This window comes from Perca flavescens, chromosome 13 (assembly GCF_004354835.1).
Source record: "Perca flavescens isolate YP-PL-M2 chromosome 13, PFLA_1.0, whole genome shotgun sequence".
Taxonomy (NCBI): Eukaryota; Metazoa; Chordata; class Actinopteri; order Perciformes; family Percidae; genus Perca; species Perca flavescens.
Window position 1 is genome coordinate 27,507,183 of NC_041343.1, and position 16,994 is coordinate 27,524,176.

The window sequence follows — 16,994 nt, forward strand, 5'->3', positions numbered from 1 at the left end:
ATGTATGCTTCCCAGTGTGGCCCTACACAGTGCTGTCTGCCCCTGCATAGTGTGTGTGTGTGCTTGCTCCGACATGACTTGCATGTTAAGCACCAACAGCTGACTGTTGTAGCCTCTTTGTAATGCAGCTAGTCACCGCCGGCTGCCAGGATCCAATTAGGCATGCAAACCTGATCCAAGGATCCACAGGAATGGAGCTGCCCCGAACTTCAGGTCTTCCCCAGCGGAACCATGTACTTCTTGTGTGTTCGCTTTACAAACTCCCTTAAAAGAAGTAATGATGGACATGTGGCCCGTATAAATATTTGTGCTGTTACATAAAACATTGAATTAAGAACCCTGCGGTTAAGATGCTAAAAAGCCTATTTACAGTAGCAGGCTGTAAAGTCCATAACTCTCAGTGCTTTTGGTCATTAGAATTAAAACCTTGCAGGCATATTTGCTTCAAAGTGTGAAGGGATTATCAGTAAATTAATACACCATTGCTAATATCGCTTCTGAGCTCACCATAGCTTTGAATGTGCTCTCGCATCAAACTTCTTACTAACTTTGTCAAATTAAACTTCAATAATCAGTCTACTGGCAAGCTATTAAGTAGGCAAACACAGGGTATAGTGTGTGTTTGTGTGTCCATGTATGGATGTATATGTGAATTAATTAATTTCCATGAGCTCTTATAAATGATTCTATCTGTCGTTGTTTATTAAAGGATAATATCAATGCAATTATATTTTGATCCTGTTGCCCTAAATGCTTATGAAAAGTTTAAACGTTTTAATAGACGAAATAGTGAAAGAGGGAAAATTAAATGAATTGGTTGTGTGATTTTATTATTATAAGGCAGTTACCGTACGGTTCAAATGTTCACTGTTTGTGTTGCTTTAAGTTAAGTAAGCTATAATTTGTTTGGCATGTTTTTTTTTGTATTTACTGTTGCAAATGAGTTATTAAAAGACATAGTTTGTAAGGATATATTATTGAACAAACAATACCTGTGAGGAGGAACTGCTGCTAACCACTGTGGGATACCATCTTCCATGTGGAGGCAGTGAAATAACTTCTGGTGTCTTGGGTTGCTGTGGCCTGGAATTGGCTCTGGGGATGGTTTCAGGGGAAAACCTGTCTTTTTCTTTTTTTTTCTTCTTCTTCCAAAGAAAAGAACAGGTTCCACTAGGTTTGGTGCTGGACACTGTCATCGCTGATAATAGAGTTGTGTTTCCCTCAAAAACTGTACGTGCGAGGGACATGGCCCAAATACGTCTACATGGAGAGAACGGCAGATTGTAGTTATGTGTGTCTGAGTCAGAATTTTTTTCGGGGAATGAGTTAAAGTCCAATGTGTGAACCAGATAACCACAATGTTCCTGGGGGTCTCTACAGTGTGGCTGTATTGATCTACTGTGTCCAAGTTAGCTAGTTGGCATGACTGTGTGTTAAGGACAGTGTTTTTTGTTGTCCATACATCAGTGACTGTCTTTAGCATACTACATGTATGACTGGCATTAACAAAGTATCGTTTCTTACTGAAATATTTAAGTTTCAATCTCCAACATTAGTACACAGCTAGTTTAAGCCCACTCCTCAAATCTGAGCCGGTTTACCGCATGTTCACAAATGTGTTTGTTTTTATGTAGGCCTACGCTCTATGTTTCACTCACTGCATCCACATCGGTGTACGGATATTACTAACTGCTAAACTGAATTATACTAATCTTCCAGCATAATGAATGGCAGGATCCTTGAAGTGCTTTTTCTAAAAGCTTTGATTCCCAGTACCATGCTGGTGGTTATCTATTACTGTAATTGTGAGTTTGGTAAATGGTCCCAACTGGTCCTATTAAATAATCCACTCACAAAGTCTATCCCTCTATCGTTGTTTTTAAGTCTTTTGGATTCTTTAGAGAGGACTGAAAGTGAGGTGCAGGCTTATTGGATAGATATTAGATTGGAGTCATGAGTGAAAGCTTCATCCTTTATCCAAGCTCTCTCCTCACTGTTCCAAGCACTACTTTCAATCCCTTCTGTTAATCTACACCTCCTTCACCCAAATCTCCTTTCCTTCTAGGCTTCTTAGTTTACCGTTTTATTCTTTTTATTAAGATTCGGTCTTCCTTAATTCCAGCGCTTTGATGAAAAGGATATGACCGGTATTTAGATTTTTTGTTTGTATATTTACAACATAATGCATATAATTTACATTACTGCTGACTATTTTCTAAAGCATCAATACACGTCTATCCAAATTTCAAGTCACAAAGTCACACAACTCTCAAAAGAAATACACATTACAGTAGTAACGTACTGTACAATACAATATTATAATTATTACAAAATATCACTTTTAATAAATGTGTCAGTTATAGGGTTATTCTCTATTTATGCACTTTTGTCAAACCTTATTTTACAGAACACCAAATTTTACAGTAAATCCAGAGTTCTCCTTTTGGATAGCCCCAACAAATTTCTATATTTGTCTACAGTTGACAACAAGAGTTACTTCATGACTTTGTCACAGTGAAAGGATTTAGGTTTTAAGAAATTGTTAAACCCAAATTGAATCCATATGAATGTGACCATCATTACATAATTACCTTGTCTAAAGGGAGAATGTTTTTGACAAGAGAGTTATTAAAACAAAAATGGAACGAGCAGAAAGGCAACCCATCCAAAAGCCAGAAACATCCTTGTTCACTTGAAGATTATTATATTTGGGGCTTTTTTTCCCTTTAGAACAAAGATTTTTAAGAACAAGTGTTGTTGTAGATGTTATGTTAATTAAATCTAGTGTCTTCTATACCTTGATTTCACTACTCACAGCATGCTCTCAGCAGAGACTCAAAGTCACACTGTAGCTCGATAACTGAAACTCTCAACACCCACTTCATCCTGGAGATACTGCACAAGTGGTCATTTAGAGACGTACACGGAGAAAATAGCTCAGGGAATAGCTATCTTTCCCACACCGCCTGAACTGCTTTTTGTTGTTTTTAGTGTTGCAGATGTGATCAGTTGATTTTTGGCCAGTTGTCCTCCTCTTAGGATGCATGGCGAGGGTCTGCAGCATGGTATCTGTGATCTTACTAGATGAGGGAAGGACATGGATATGTTGTTTTCTTTGTATCTACCTCCAGCCTGTAAAAGCAAACATACTGTGGGTAGTGGTTTTCCATGCCTCTAGAGCCTGCATAGCCTGGAACAAAGACCAGGTCATTTATGTGGCAGAGGCAGGGTTTTTTACAGCAAATCAATATTTGTATGACTTTTTGACTAAACAATAAGGAAGATATTATTTTCACCTTGAATAGTTTAAGGAAATCAACATTTAAGACTGTCATTGACCCGGTAAATTACAGCATTTGTTAACGTCCAAATGCTTACGTGCAGAATGAGTAGGATTTGTCAGTTGTAAACACAACATTCAAAGTTGGCCCCTCTTCAGTGGCTTAACAAGATTCATGGTGTTCCCCAGCGGGTGAAAGCCAACCCCAGATTCACTCTCGTTTTGGAACAAGCTTTGTTATCTTAGCATTTCGCCTCGCTATGTTTTTTTGGCCCTGCGTCCACCATTTTTGTAGCTTCCTCTTGGATGCGTGCTTACGATCTGGCCCCCTGGTCGTTAAGTTTTTATAGAGGCTGACACCCAAACACATCCCGAACACAGCAATATAAGAATGTACAGGCAGAGGGCAGGGACTCTGCAGATACAGACACCGCCACACACTTCTAGTGGGTAATAGGAGATAATATAGAGGGATTATTTCCGTATTTTGTCTTTTAGAAAAAAAATCCTACTCATCTCGCGTTCAGTTTATGCTCACGTTTTCCTGGCAAGCAACCTGTCGTAGCTGTCTGTGTCTTCTCTCAGTAGCAAAGGTGGTGTGAAGTAGTGTGACGCTATACCATCACAAAACCTCCCAGATCACTTGTGTATTTGCTTTTGAACAATGCAATGCTGACACGGTTGCATACTTTGTGTGTACATACAGAATAAAAAGGTAAATCCACAAGGGGAAGACCAAATCATCCCTGCTGACACTGGAAGATCTCCCTTGAGAGCTTCCAATGTGCCCAAGATAAACACAACGTTTTAATCGCTTCTAAACCCAAAGCTAATTGTGTACACATGCTGTTGTAAAGGCCGTATACACCAGGTCCAGCTTCACAGAATAATGGTGATGGCTATTTATTACATCATTATGAAGTGTGCAGGAAAAACAAAAACAAAGGCCACCACGTCTCATTGTGCCGGGATAATAGTTGGCTACTTGTCTTTAAATACTGAGTCCTTGCAAACCATTCCCATGATTCTCCTGGTGAGAATTGGGCTGAGACTGACTCACTCATTTGTGTGAAGTGGTGACACGCTGAAGCCTCAGCGGGATTTCTCTGCTAAGCTCCGGATCCCGATTCAGTGGTGATTCTGCTTTGTGGTCTGTGCTTCACTCCCGTGCTGCACATCTCTGAAGAGAGTCTTAAATTAAACAAAAAAATCATGACAGGACATGTGAATCCTGTCATCCTGTCATCTGGTACACATCTGGTGCACACGTGCAAATGATGAATCCCGGATTAAGCCTATTGGAAATGATTACACATTTTAACACTTTTTCAATAAATATGTAAGAGTTTGACTTGTTAGCACCCAGGAAGCACTTTTTCCTAAATATCATCTGTGTCACTGTAGTTTTAGCTGATGCTGAGAGATGAAGTGCATTAGAGACAGGGGAAAAAAGAATATTTTCGGATTTACAGCATTATGCCTTTTTAAATTCTCTGCCAGGAGAAGCAGGGATGGGGTAAACAAGTACGAGGGCACCCTGGAACGGCTCAGTCAGGTGGCTCATATAAACACTCAGTGAAAAAATAAATCTTTAGATAGTCTTACTAATGTACTGAAGATTGCTGCTGAGGACTGAAGATCATCTTACCCCAAACTAATAACAAATGCATAACATTTGAAATACCTCATTCTTCTTTCAGTCTTGAGAACTTAATTATTGTCGCTAGTCAGATCTGCGCAGTCGCGATCCTTCTGCACTGCGCCGCCTTCTTTTCCAGTTAAATGCTGTCATGAGGGGCTGACTGCATGTTTAGACTTGCTTTGGCTTCGTCAGGTGTCAGAGTGTTGATTGTCACAGGGTCACAGGAACAAGATTCATTGACAGCACTGCTTTTTTTGAGTAAATCACAAGTCCATGGAGTCATCGCTGGCACTGCACGGCAACACGTACTATTGAAAGATAAAAAAAAACAATAGAAAAGACAAACTGGAATTACTAAAAATCCAGCTTTACAGCATAACCATGCTCAACAATACGGGTTGCAGCTCACTCCATTCGTCTAGACAGGAATGATAAAAAAAAAAAGGTTATGTATTATTGCTGTGTATTTAATGCCTCTGAATGTCTCTAGCTGCATTTAACACCGTTTCCCACAAGTCCAAGACAGCCATGGGTTAAACATCACCACCTTGTCAGACAGAGGCCACTCTAATGAGAGTTATGAGAACTGACAACGAGGACCGATCACCATAGACATTTTTAGACAGCAGAGAATACGGTTAGAAAGTTGGTAAAGACGGCATTGAAAGAAAGTGTGGGTGAATATCAGGAAAGGTGAGAAACGGTTACAATGACGTATAATATGTGCATCGCTGTAGCTCTTTTGTATGTTAACAATTAAAATGCTTAGTCTCATGACTGCTCTAGATGCTCATCCAGAGAATATGGATCGTCAACTCCAGGGCCATCTTTCACTTTTTAAGAAATACAGATGAAAAAAACACTTCAGAGATCAGATAAAGTGGCAGAGGAGAGTGGAACAGGAACTGACATCCTTTTATGTGTGCCTCGTGTTTTTAAGGGTTCCATTATGAAATAGCCTAAATACAATAAACAAATTTTTTTTTTTTAAATAGCAGTGTGCTCAATGCATCATATTTTTGAGAGCTTGTTCCATGCTTGCTAGTGTTGAGTGTCCTGGCTACTAAGACTGCCAACAATAGTCATATAATCAGTTGACCATAGCCAAGGGCATAGCGGACACGGGGTATGTGGGCGACATGTCCCCCGCACTTTACATGAACACGTCTGAGCTGATTTGAACGCACCATAAGTAAGGCAAGTGTGCACGTTACTCAGGTTGCCCTCCACCCCCCCACGCACACAAACACAACCACACACACAGCAGCCCCTCCCACAAAATACTTCCAACGTCCCTGTGTGTAATAGATTTAAATGTACTATATTACAATATTGATGACCTTAGTAGGCCTAACACATACTTGGTTCATTGGCTCCACCTCCGTGTGGCCAGTTTAAATGTTAGCAAGTCTCCCTTTGGGCAAGATGCGGCAGTAAGACAGTATGGTAACGGTTTATGGAAATATCAGTGTTTTCATCAATCATAAATGAAATGTAGGCTACTTGGATTTCGTGATTTGTAGAGACAAATGGGAGAGGATCTTTCAATAAAAAATCACCCTCCTAAACAGTCTGTCCCCCTCACTTCTTAAATTACATATACGCCCCTGATTATAGCCAAGCAAAATATTCAAGAGTACACAAAACAGTTACCCCTTTCTCAAAAAGTAAAAAAGGCCACCTAAAATATGAAAAATGTAAAACTGATTGCACAGTTAGCAATACCTTCTATGTACAATATATCCTTAACAAGGGAGCCTGCTAACAACCAGACAGTTCAACAATGTCCTTGTTCAAAATCTAGACTCATGATGACCCATCTGAACATGGAAATGTTGCACTCTACTGAGCAAAGAAATTGCATCCCAGAGTTTTATTCATAGAGGGTACGCCGGCAAAATGGTTGCTCTTTTGAGCAGGCAAAGGAATTGGATTTTGAGCCTTGCCTTATTGTGCTTTGCCCCTGTGTCACCATTCCTCTCCCTACTACCAGAGACTAATGGAGGTTTTGTTCTATCTTCTTTTCTTCATACAGCCGCCATCCAAGTGCAAATCACTCCAACACAAGGAGAGATCAGCGTAGGAGAGTCCAAGTTTTTCCTCTGCGAAGGTAAGAATGATCTCAGACATATCGCAATTAACACAGCTTGATGCAAATGTCACCTCATATACCTATACTGGCATTGTTAATTTAGATTATGTGATAAAACTGATACAAGTCAGTTTAAACAATGAGACTGGTGTACTTGTGAATATACTATGATTAAAAAGCATTAAAGAGATTCCAGGCAAAAGACAAGATGAATTGATTTATCTTTTCTGAGGAGGTAGTGGGAGGCTGAGATCACAGTAAGGTAATGAAAAGGTGGGAGAGAGACGCAGTCTGAAGAGATAATGAGAGATAGGTCTTAGACTGTCTGTGTTTTCACTGTTGAATGTACATGGGCAGTTGTCAGCTTGTCTGAGAATGGTGGCATTTGCATTAGGTGGGTCAGTTGTCTGACATTATAGAACATTCCTTACATGGATAAAATCATGCCTGTCGGGGGGGTCATAGTTATTATCAAACTCTGATTTCAGAGCCTATACAGGTCCATAAACAGTTCTATTACAAATCAAAATAGTATCTAGCCATGCAAGTAGTTGTGGTTTTAACCACCACTAAAAGTATGAAAATATTTTTTCTTTAGCTTGGGTGAAGTGACCATTTTAAAAGAGAAAATTGCTGTATACTCAAACTCCCGTACAGACCTGTTGCTACACAGAAAACTTTCTCTGAGAACGAATGTTTGTGCAGGTGAAATGTGACTCCTTGAAGGTAGCGATTTTTCTTTTTTGCTCTATGAAAGAACGTAGCTTCAGCTTGAACTCTAATCCTCCCATTCAAAAGGATGTCAAAGTGCATTTAGGACACTTTGTGTTCCTTAAGAGATGAGATTGCAGTGTGTGTCAGGGAAACAAGAAATGTCTCGGTTCGCACTTGCCTTTTTTTTTTTTTTTTTTTTAAATGATCGTTTTTATATTTAGCCTGTTCTTGAAAAGACTAACTTTAGGGTTGTGGGTTTTGATTTAAAGCTGTTTCCAAGCCATTTTCTATTTCTGGTTCACAAGTCTGGTTAGCATGCAAGCACAGAGTCTTCCCTAAACCTGTTAAAGTAGTTTCACATCCATGATGTAATACATTAGGGATGTAACTGAATAGGCTACATTATTCTATAATGTAGAGATAATGCACTCTGAACGCATGCAAAATCCATCTAAATTGTAATCAAATAATGTTGGAGGTTCAAATCCAAATATCTAACAAAGCACGAGGCATAGCTATGCTAAATCAAAATTACAACAAACTACAAAACCGGATTTACATTTTTTTCAATAACGAACCTGTTATTATATTGTGGTTATCATTTATATGGCAGCTGTGGTGACGAATTCTTGCTTCCTTGACTCACTCTTATTTCATTTTCTGTATTTCAGTGGTGGGAGATGCTAAAGACATAGACTGGTATGCCCCCAGTGGGGAGAAGATCCTCCCCAATATGCCAGACATCTTTGTGAACCGTGCCGATGAAACCACGTCGACTCTTACCATATACCACGCCAACGTGGACAGTGCCGGTATCTACAAGTGTGTGGCAAAGAACGGGGACAAGGAGGCCCAAGCCACAGTCCAAGTGAAGATCTTCCGTAAGTGTCATTTTTCAAATTTCATTTTAGGCCTTTATTATACAGGACAGCTAAAGATGTGAAAGGGGAGAGAGAGGGGCAATGACATGCAGCAAAGGGCCGCAGGTCGGAATCGAACCCGTGGCCGCTGCGTCAAGGACTGAGCCTTAATACATGGGGAGCATGCTTAACCGGGTGAGCTATCCAAGCACCCCACATCTCATCTTTTCAACACTAATTTGTATTAATACAGAAAGAAATATATTGCCTTCTGTATTATGTGATTTTAATTTACACTATGAGAGAACCGTTTTTTTTAGCATTATTTTAATAAGACTGTTGGCATTGGAGAGACAGGAAACTCTCTCTGTGCAGTACAAGAACATAGCAATTACTGCTAACCTTACTCTGTCTCCTAGAAATTACGTTTGTATTTTACTAATTGATTTTGACAATGTTAAAATGGAAATGTATTTGCTGCCTGGATTATGTTCACTGGCAATGCTCTTTTCCAGTCAACATAATCCAGGCAGCAATTTGTTTCTGGCAAAACCATTTAATACAATACAAATGTCATTTATTTTATGACTTTTTTTAAATACATATTTTTCCTCTTACATGTGATGCCATTTATCAGTCTAGAATGTTTTGGTGCGAGTTGCCCAGGGTTGGAGATAGGCCGTAGAAAAATTCTGCCATCTCCGGAATATAATGAAACTAGATTTGTGACATTTGAAAAACTCAACATCAATGTCTCTTTTCGAAAATCATGACTCAGTTACTCAAAATAATCTACAGATCTGGTTTACACCCGCCAACTGTATCACCGTGCAGAAGGAAGCATACTCATGGACAAAAGGCTCGGCTGAGCTGTAACTGTAGCCAATCGATACTGCTAGCTCACCTGAGCTAGCTAATGTTACAGCTCAGCCGAGGAGGGGTAGGTGCTGGATCGAATCTGCTAACCGTGACGACGTCATAGGATGTTCCTCATGGCCCGCCTTGTTCTGCCTTATTCTGCCACTGATTGGCTTACCCTAGTTTTCTTACCCTTAATACCCTAACTCCAACCAATCCCTACTCCCCATGCCTAGACCTAACACTGTCGACCATTCTAGCAGATCTGATTTAGGATGTACCATGAGGAGGATGGCATTAGTTTTTACATCTCGCGCTGTCACGAGCATGAGCCTCTCATCCATGAGCACCCTTCCTTCTGCGTGGGGATATGGTGTGCAGTGTGGTAGACAGAAAATAGTTCCTACATAAAACTGCTCATAACCAGGCCTGTGGATTATGTTGAGTAGCTGGGTCATCGTTTCTGGAAAAAGACATTGCTGTTGAGTTTTTCAAATTGCTTTGAGCAACACAAGCCTAGTGCCATCTAGTTCCTTTATATTCCAGAGAAGGCAGACACACTACAACTACGGCAAATATCTCCAACATTGGGCAATTTACACCAAAACAATCTAGATTGATAAATAGCACTAACAGGTAAGAGGATAATGTGTATTTTTTGATTTTTGGTTGAACTATCCCTTTAAGTGCGATTTCAGACCAAAAATATCTGTGTTGAAAAAACATGCAAGGGGTTGCATTTATGTGGTCATGTTGTTTCAGGCAAGACAATGACATATAATCTAGGAAGTCCTGTATGAGTAACAGATTCATGAGTTGGAAGTCTAATCAGATGCCAAAACCCTCCACGGCAGTTTGTAATGTTAAAAGAAAGGATTTTAGAACTCTGGTTGTAAACAGAGGAAATACAGTATTCAGAGGAGGTGTCCCATTGAAATGGTTCTGTTGTTTGAACGCGGACTGTGAGTCTTTGAACTGTCTTTACCTTGACTGCCTCCCCACACCATCTGTGAATACAAAAAAGTAAACCAACAAACCATTTATTACAGAAGCAGAAGCTCAACCATATGGTGCCTCGATGCACTGCTAATCAACTGTAAGATTTTCTTTGAGCAATCTAAATGACCCATGAGAGTTTTCACCTTTAGAATTCAGCCTGAATGTTAAGCTATTTATAAATGTGTTTAATGTATGTTTGTCACATCTCTCTACAGAAAAGATCACTTTCGCGAGTGCTCCCAGCCCACAGGAGTTCAATGAAGGCGATGATGCTGACATAGTCTGCAATGTGGTCAGTTCACCACCACCCACCATCATTTGGAAGCATAAGGGCTCCAAGATCCAGGTTGCCAAAGATGGTGAGCCAGTCCAAATGCAAATGTCCCAATGTGTGAGCTACTTTCTCACCTCCAACCTGCCATCCCATCTCATCCCCCTGACTCGCTGTCCAGTCACCTTACAGTACCTTCCTGCCATCGCCTTCAACAGCCAATTCATTCTTTCCAATCAATTTGCCACACTCTTCCTCATCTTCTTCTCCTGCTGCCCATTATTTTCAGCTGGGAAGTTTTAGACCTCATTGATGATGCATGAACGTGGAAATTGTATTTTCTGGCCCATCATGGAGTGGTTGATATTGTCACTAGAAAAGATGTTTGAGGGCAGATTGGACTTTACATTCCCCAAATGGAGGGAGAACTATTCTGGAGACAGAAATAATCGGAGACACTGTAGAAAAAAAAAAGGGAAAAGTGGAAGGGTAAGATAAAAACTAACAATGTAATTTATGTCTGCCACTGCTGTCGCAGACAATAAAATAAAAACTCCATGTGGACCGGGTTATAAATTGAGGAATTTATCATGTGTACACAAGGAAAGGATTTGGTCCACCTTTTACTTATCTTCTGTTTAATCATTTAGGTTTAACCCTGCCCTCATCTCCTCTCTCTTTCTCTCTCTCTCTCTCTCTCTCTCTCTCTCTCTCTCTCTCTCTCTTCACTTCGTTCCATCCCCCTTCCCTCCCCTTCTCCTCCCTTCTCCTTCTTTCTGTCTCTATTGATGAAACTCATTTTTGACCAATAGGCTTTCCACATTGACAGAGAACCACCCTCCTACTCCACTTATTTGTGTAACTGTAACACAATATAGGTGTGCAAGCTCCTGCTAACAATGACCCTGATGAAGACTCATGTCGGCGGCAACGCATTGGTCATTTTGAATTAGGGATGCACCGAACCCAGATTTTTGGGGTTCTGCCGAATACCGAACCTACTGGTTAAGATTCTGCCGAACCCCGAACCGAACCCTACTCCCATTCTTAACACAGTAAACACATTAATGAAGTAAATACATTAATGAAGTAAACAACGTCCACAGCAGTGCATTTTTCATTGTATTTTAACTGTAAAAAATAAAAAAGAATAGACAACATTATGCCTGCATGTTGTGTATTGTTTAGGGTCCTCGCCACCACCAGAAAAATTGGCATTGCAAATTGAACATGTAGCTGGACTTGAATGGCCTTCTTTTGACTGAAAGTACTGCCAAACAACACTTTTTCTGCTCACAAGTTCCATTTTCACTTTGTCACAGCTTACTGCCGTTGCTAGGTTGCGACTGTATTCCGTCTAGCTCCAACTACATCATTACGTCGACCGCGTAACTCTACAAAGAGTAGTGAAGTAACAAGATAGTTCATTCCAAGATGGCGGAGCTGCAGCTCTGTCATGGGTGCGTTTCTTTGCCATGGAACGTTCTATTGAGTTTCGCCTCTTGTTACTTCTATACTCTTTGGCAAGAGCAGAAACTCAATACAACGTTTGCCTCTTTTTCTCAAGTTTTGCCTCTCGTTACTTCTCTTTGGTTCGGTTCGGTCGAAAAAAATTCTAACGTTCGGCAGTACCCTAACTCCGTCAAAAAGCCCAAAGTTTTGCCGAATTCCGAACCAAACTCTGGGTTCGGTGCATCCCTATTTTGAATACATGTTTCCATGTAAAATTACGGCATTTTAATTTTGCACAAACCCTACAGTGTGCCTTGGAATGCAATTTATGTATTTTGTGACCATATTCCATCCATGCAAAAAGCCCTTTACAAAATGGAATACATGCTCATCTAGGCCTACCAAGTTATGCACGTTCTAGTTTAAAAATACATGATTCTAAACAATTGTTGCTTAGCCAGTAAATAGCTTTGAGTGTATCTAGCTCTGATGTGGAGAAACTATGAGTTTCAAACATACTGAACACAAACTACAGTAGAAGTACTGTAAATGGTGCTGCAAGAGTGGATTGAGAAGTTTCTATGGACATTCTGATACATTTTTAATTATTTTACTAGGTCAACGTTGGAAACCACTGCAACTGTTGTTAATATAAGCTGACTAGTTGCTCTCCTTCAGGAAAGATGTACATGCACAGTTTTTGTGAATAACTTCATCTGGCAAATTCAGGCAGCAGGGGGCATTGACAATATCGATCCAGAGCAGCTCTCTACCTCAGAGAGTTCAACTTAAACTACAGTTTGCTGTGTAAGGACAGAGGTGGAGATGATTTTGTTTTACACTTGGACTGGGCCTATTTTAACCTTACAGTGACCCCCTCCCTTGGTCACCGCTGGAGAGCCTGCAGTCACCACAGTGTTGTGCTCAGCCTGCCTGTATTCTTGGAGTCTGGTCAAGGAATGTGTTTTTCACTGGAAAAACCACTAATTGTAACCGACGCTGAAAACTGAAAACTGCTTATGTAATTTTCCTCACAGACGTTGACCTATGTTGCATTGTTAAACATCCCATCAGAACGTTGTCATTGTAATATGTGTCAATGTTACACAAATTAAGAGCTGGTTGATAAAATGGTAAGCTTACTTTTCTGTTTAAATACTGCACTAAGCCCTCAAAAAAAGGTTTGACTAAAAATATTTTTTACTTTTACACTTCGGCTGAATTTCACTTCATGCATGGAGGATTTAGTACTTACATGCGCATGCAGAAAAGAAGCAAAAAAGCAAAACAATATTGAAGCAATCACTGGTTGAATGTATGTTCATGTTTTACATAAATTTAGGTCATAACACCATAATGTTCAAATACTGTACTACACTACAAGTAAAAATCCTGCAATCAATATTTGACTACAGCAAAGTATTAGCAGCTTAATGTACCAGTGTAAGTAAGTACTCATAATGCAGTATGTGCCCATATTACTCATGCTTACCATATACATACAGTATCATATAAGCAATTGAAATGCAAAAATGTAAATGTTGTGGCGGTTGGAGGTGGAGCTAATTTTAACTACTTTATATATTAGTTAGTTTAATCTATTAAATTAGCGGATTCTATATTTGACATGCAAAATGCAAATTAAACTATAGCTGTCAAATATATGTAGTGGGGAAATGTAGTGGAGTATAAGTGAAAAGTAACACCAAATTCAAATACCTAGGTAAACTACAATTGCCTTAGGTACTATTCCATTTGGGTACAGTAAATGTACAAAGTACTTAGTTACCCTTGATGACAGCTCCAGTATGGTGACAATAGCTGAGGTGGAGTTGTTTGTGCAATAAAGTGCACACATCTCAAAAGTGATGGAAAGAAAATGTTAACTATCCCACTCAACACCCCTTCTAGCACTTACTTCATTACATGCATGAAGTGATTTTATAGCACAAAGGCTTTCTTCAGTTTACACGGAGGGCTTCTCTATAAAATAGCCGGAGAAATCCTGTACCCTCTCACGGGCATGGAAATTGAACTGGTGGCACTGGACTCCTGTAGAGGAGCTCCCATCCCCAAAGAAGGAACTAGCCTCTGAAAGCACCGCTTAACAAGCACACCCCGAATAGCCACAAATTTTGATCCAGTGAGTTAAAGTACACACTGGCCAGTCACAAATTTTGGATAAGTGCTTTGGTTTTCTGAAATGGAACATATAAAAAACAAACAACAAAAATGACTCAGCACTTAAGGCTCTTAAATCAGATGTGGTCAGAGCCCTGGATTTTAATGATGTGCTAGATGCTTTTCCCCAGAACCGTGTGAGAAACACCTGGTTTCAGTTAAGACATCTCACTCTATATTGTGTGTTTATGGCTGCTTTAATTAGAGGTGCAACAGTTTGTCAGCTCTGTGATCGGTGTTAAACGCTGCTGAAATACGTCTGGTGTAGCCAGGGTGGCATGCACGGCTCTCTATGTTCTTCCAACCACATGCTTGATTACCAGGGTTAATTGGCATTTTTTAAATCTTACTCCAACTTTCTGCCTGAGTCCGTTTTAAAATGGAACTCTTGAAGCTTTACTTGAATTTATGTACACAGTCAGATTTTCAAAATTCAAGGAAATAGTCATACTTTATTTCACACTTCAGTTGTGCACTTGTTGGCTTTTTTTTCTCTCATCTCAGATTTCTTAGAAAGTATTAAACTATTGCATACACACATGGCGCTCCATTTAGTTTTTTTGTGATGCAGAGCCAAAAGGTCTTTTTTTAGTAATTAGAACTGGCTTCGATGAGGGAAAATACATAATTTCCATGGAGATCAAGCATTGAACATCTTTCAAAATGCTACAAACTCATACTCATACAGCGCCCTGGATTGGTTCACCTCCTATCTATCAGACAGAAGTTTCTCGGTGTATCTTGGCCCCTATTCCTCAGAAACCACGGCCCTTTCCTGCGGGGTGCTGCAGGGTTCTGTGTTAGGTCCGCTTTTGTTTGCATTGTACATGCTCCCCCTGGGACATATAATTAGCCAAGTTGGAGATATTTCTTATCACTTATATGCAGATGACATCCAGCTGTATGTCTCTTTTGAGCCAGAAGACACTGACAAAGTGTTGAAATTGCTTAGATGTTTCAATTTGATTAAGGATTGGCTCGCAAACAACTTTCTACAGCTAAATGAAAATAAGACCGAAGTCCTTATTGTTGCTCCGGACCCTATAGTTTCAAAGATTAGTCAGCTGCTGGGCTCCTTGTCCTCAGCTGTTCAGTCCAAACTAAAAAATCTTGGTGTAATATTTGATAATAACATGTACTTGGATCAACATATTAAATCTCTGACCCGCACGTGTTTCTTTCAATTAAGAAACATTGCCAAAATTAGAGGAACTGTTTCACATTCTGAGCTTGAGATGATTATTCATGCTTTTATTTCATCTCGGCTTGATTACTGCAACTCTATTTTCACCTGTCTCAGCAAATCGTCCCAGGACCGTTTACAACTAGTCCAGAATTCTGCTGCAAGGCTGCTAACCAGGTTTAGCAAGATGTCGCACATCACTCCAGTTTTATACACATTACATTGGCTTCCGATTAACGACAGGATCAAATTTAAAGTTTTGGTTCTGACTTATAAAGCTTTGCACGGTCAGGCTCCAGCGTATATCTCGGAACTGCTCCATTCATACACTACAAATAGGCCCCTCAGGTCTTCTAACCAGGGATTACTGGTTGTCCCACGCACCCGTTTAAAGACTAGAGGTAACCGTTCCTTTGAAGCGGTGGCTCCAAACCTGTGGAATGCGCTTCCTATTGCCTTACGTTCTGCAGTCTCTGTTGAAGCTTTAAAAAAGCAGCTAAAGACGCACTTGTTTAAATTTGCTTTTGATTCATTTATGTAAAATGTTGTCTTTTGATGACTGTTTTTTAGGCTTTTATCTTTATTGTTGTATAATTTACTATGTTTTGTACACATTTTTATCATGTGAAGCACTTTGTGATTCTGTCTGTGAAAGGTGCTATATCAAATAAACTTATTATTATACTACAGCAGACAAAAAAGCATTTAGAAAGTACATCATATATTGATTCTTAATCCATACAGGTCATCTTTTCAGATGTAAGTTTGCTGTTTAGTTGTCTGAGTATAATCTTAATAATCTTGAATACCATATGTGATAAATTACTGTTCTGTTTGCCTTTGCTGTCTTAGTGCGATACAAGATCATGGATAATGGCCACCTGCAGATCCGCGGCATCAAGAAGATAGATGAGGGCATGTACAACTGTGAGGCTCGTGTCATGGCCAGGGGAGAAATTGACTTCAAGATGATCAAGGTTGTTGTTAATGGTAAGCACTGAATCTCTTTCCCCCTTCTGCTCTCTGGCTGCCCTGTTGCTCGAAAAAGGAGTTGTTGCTCGACATAGTGATGATGACCCTGAAAACCCTGGAAACGAGGGTGCCAGTTGGACTGTTCATCTGTCTGCCTGTGCAACTCTTTAGTACAGAGCAACATATTCAAAACAACTACTGGCAAGATGGTTGTGGAATTTGGTATGGATAGTCATGCTCCCCAGACGATGATTCCTACCCCATTTAGCAACAACAGAAGCTAAAATATCTGCTCGTACATATCCAATCTAATTGGCAACATGAACGCTTTCCATTTTGGGGAAAATGGAAGGCTTTGCATAGCACAACTTTTGTGTCAAAATGTCAATTATGCTAACATTTTATTTCATAATTAGGCATATTGACCTAATTGCTCCCCACATTTTATGCAAGAAATCGATGAAGTTCTTGCAAGTTTTGCACCCTAGCG

At 39.9% G+C, this 16,994-nt stretch overlaps 1 protein-coding gene across 10 annotated transcripts in view; it reads left to right on the forward strand.

The window, feature by feature from the left end:
* The window catches only part of ncam1a (neural cell adhesion molecule 1a), a 272,159-nt gene that overhangs the window by 176,351 nt on the left and 78,814 nt on the right, over nt 1–16,994 (forward strand). For all 10 annotated transcript variants that reach the window (XM_028594811.1, XM_028594813.1, XM_028594807.1 and 7 more), the window contains exons 2-5: nt 6,958–7,032; nt 8,400–8,609; nt 10,661–10,804; nt 16,385–16,522. In XM_028594811.1, the coding sequence (XP_028450612.1) occupies nt 6,958–7,032; nt 8,400–8,609; nt 10,661–10,804; nt 16,385–16,522 (567 nt within the window). The remainder of the gene's footprint in view (nt 1–6,957; nt 7,033–8,399; nt 8,610–10,660; nt 10,805–16,384; nt 16,523–16,994) is intronic.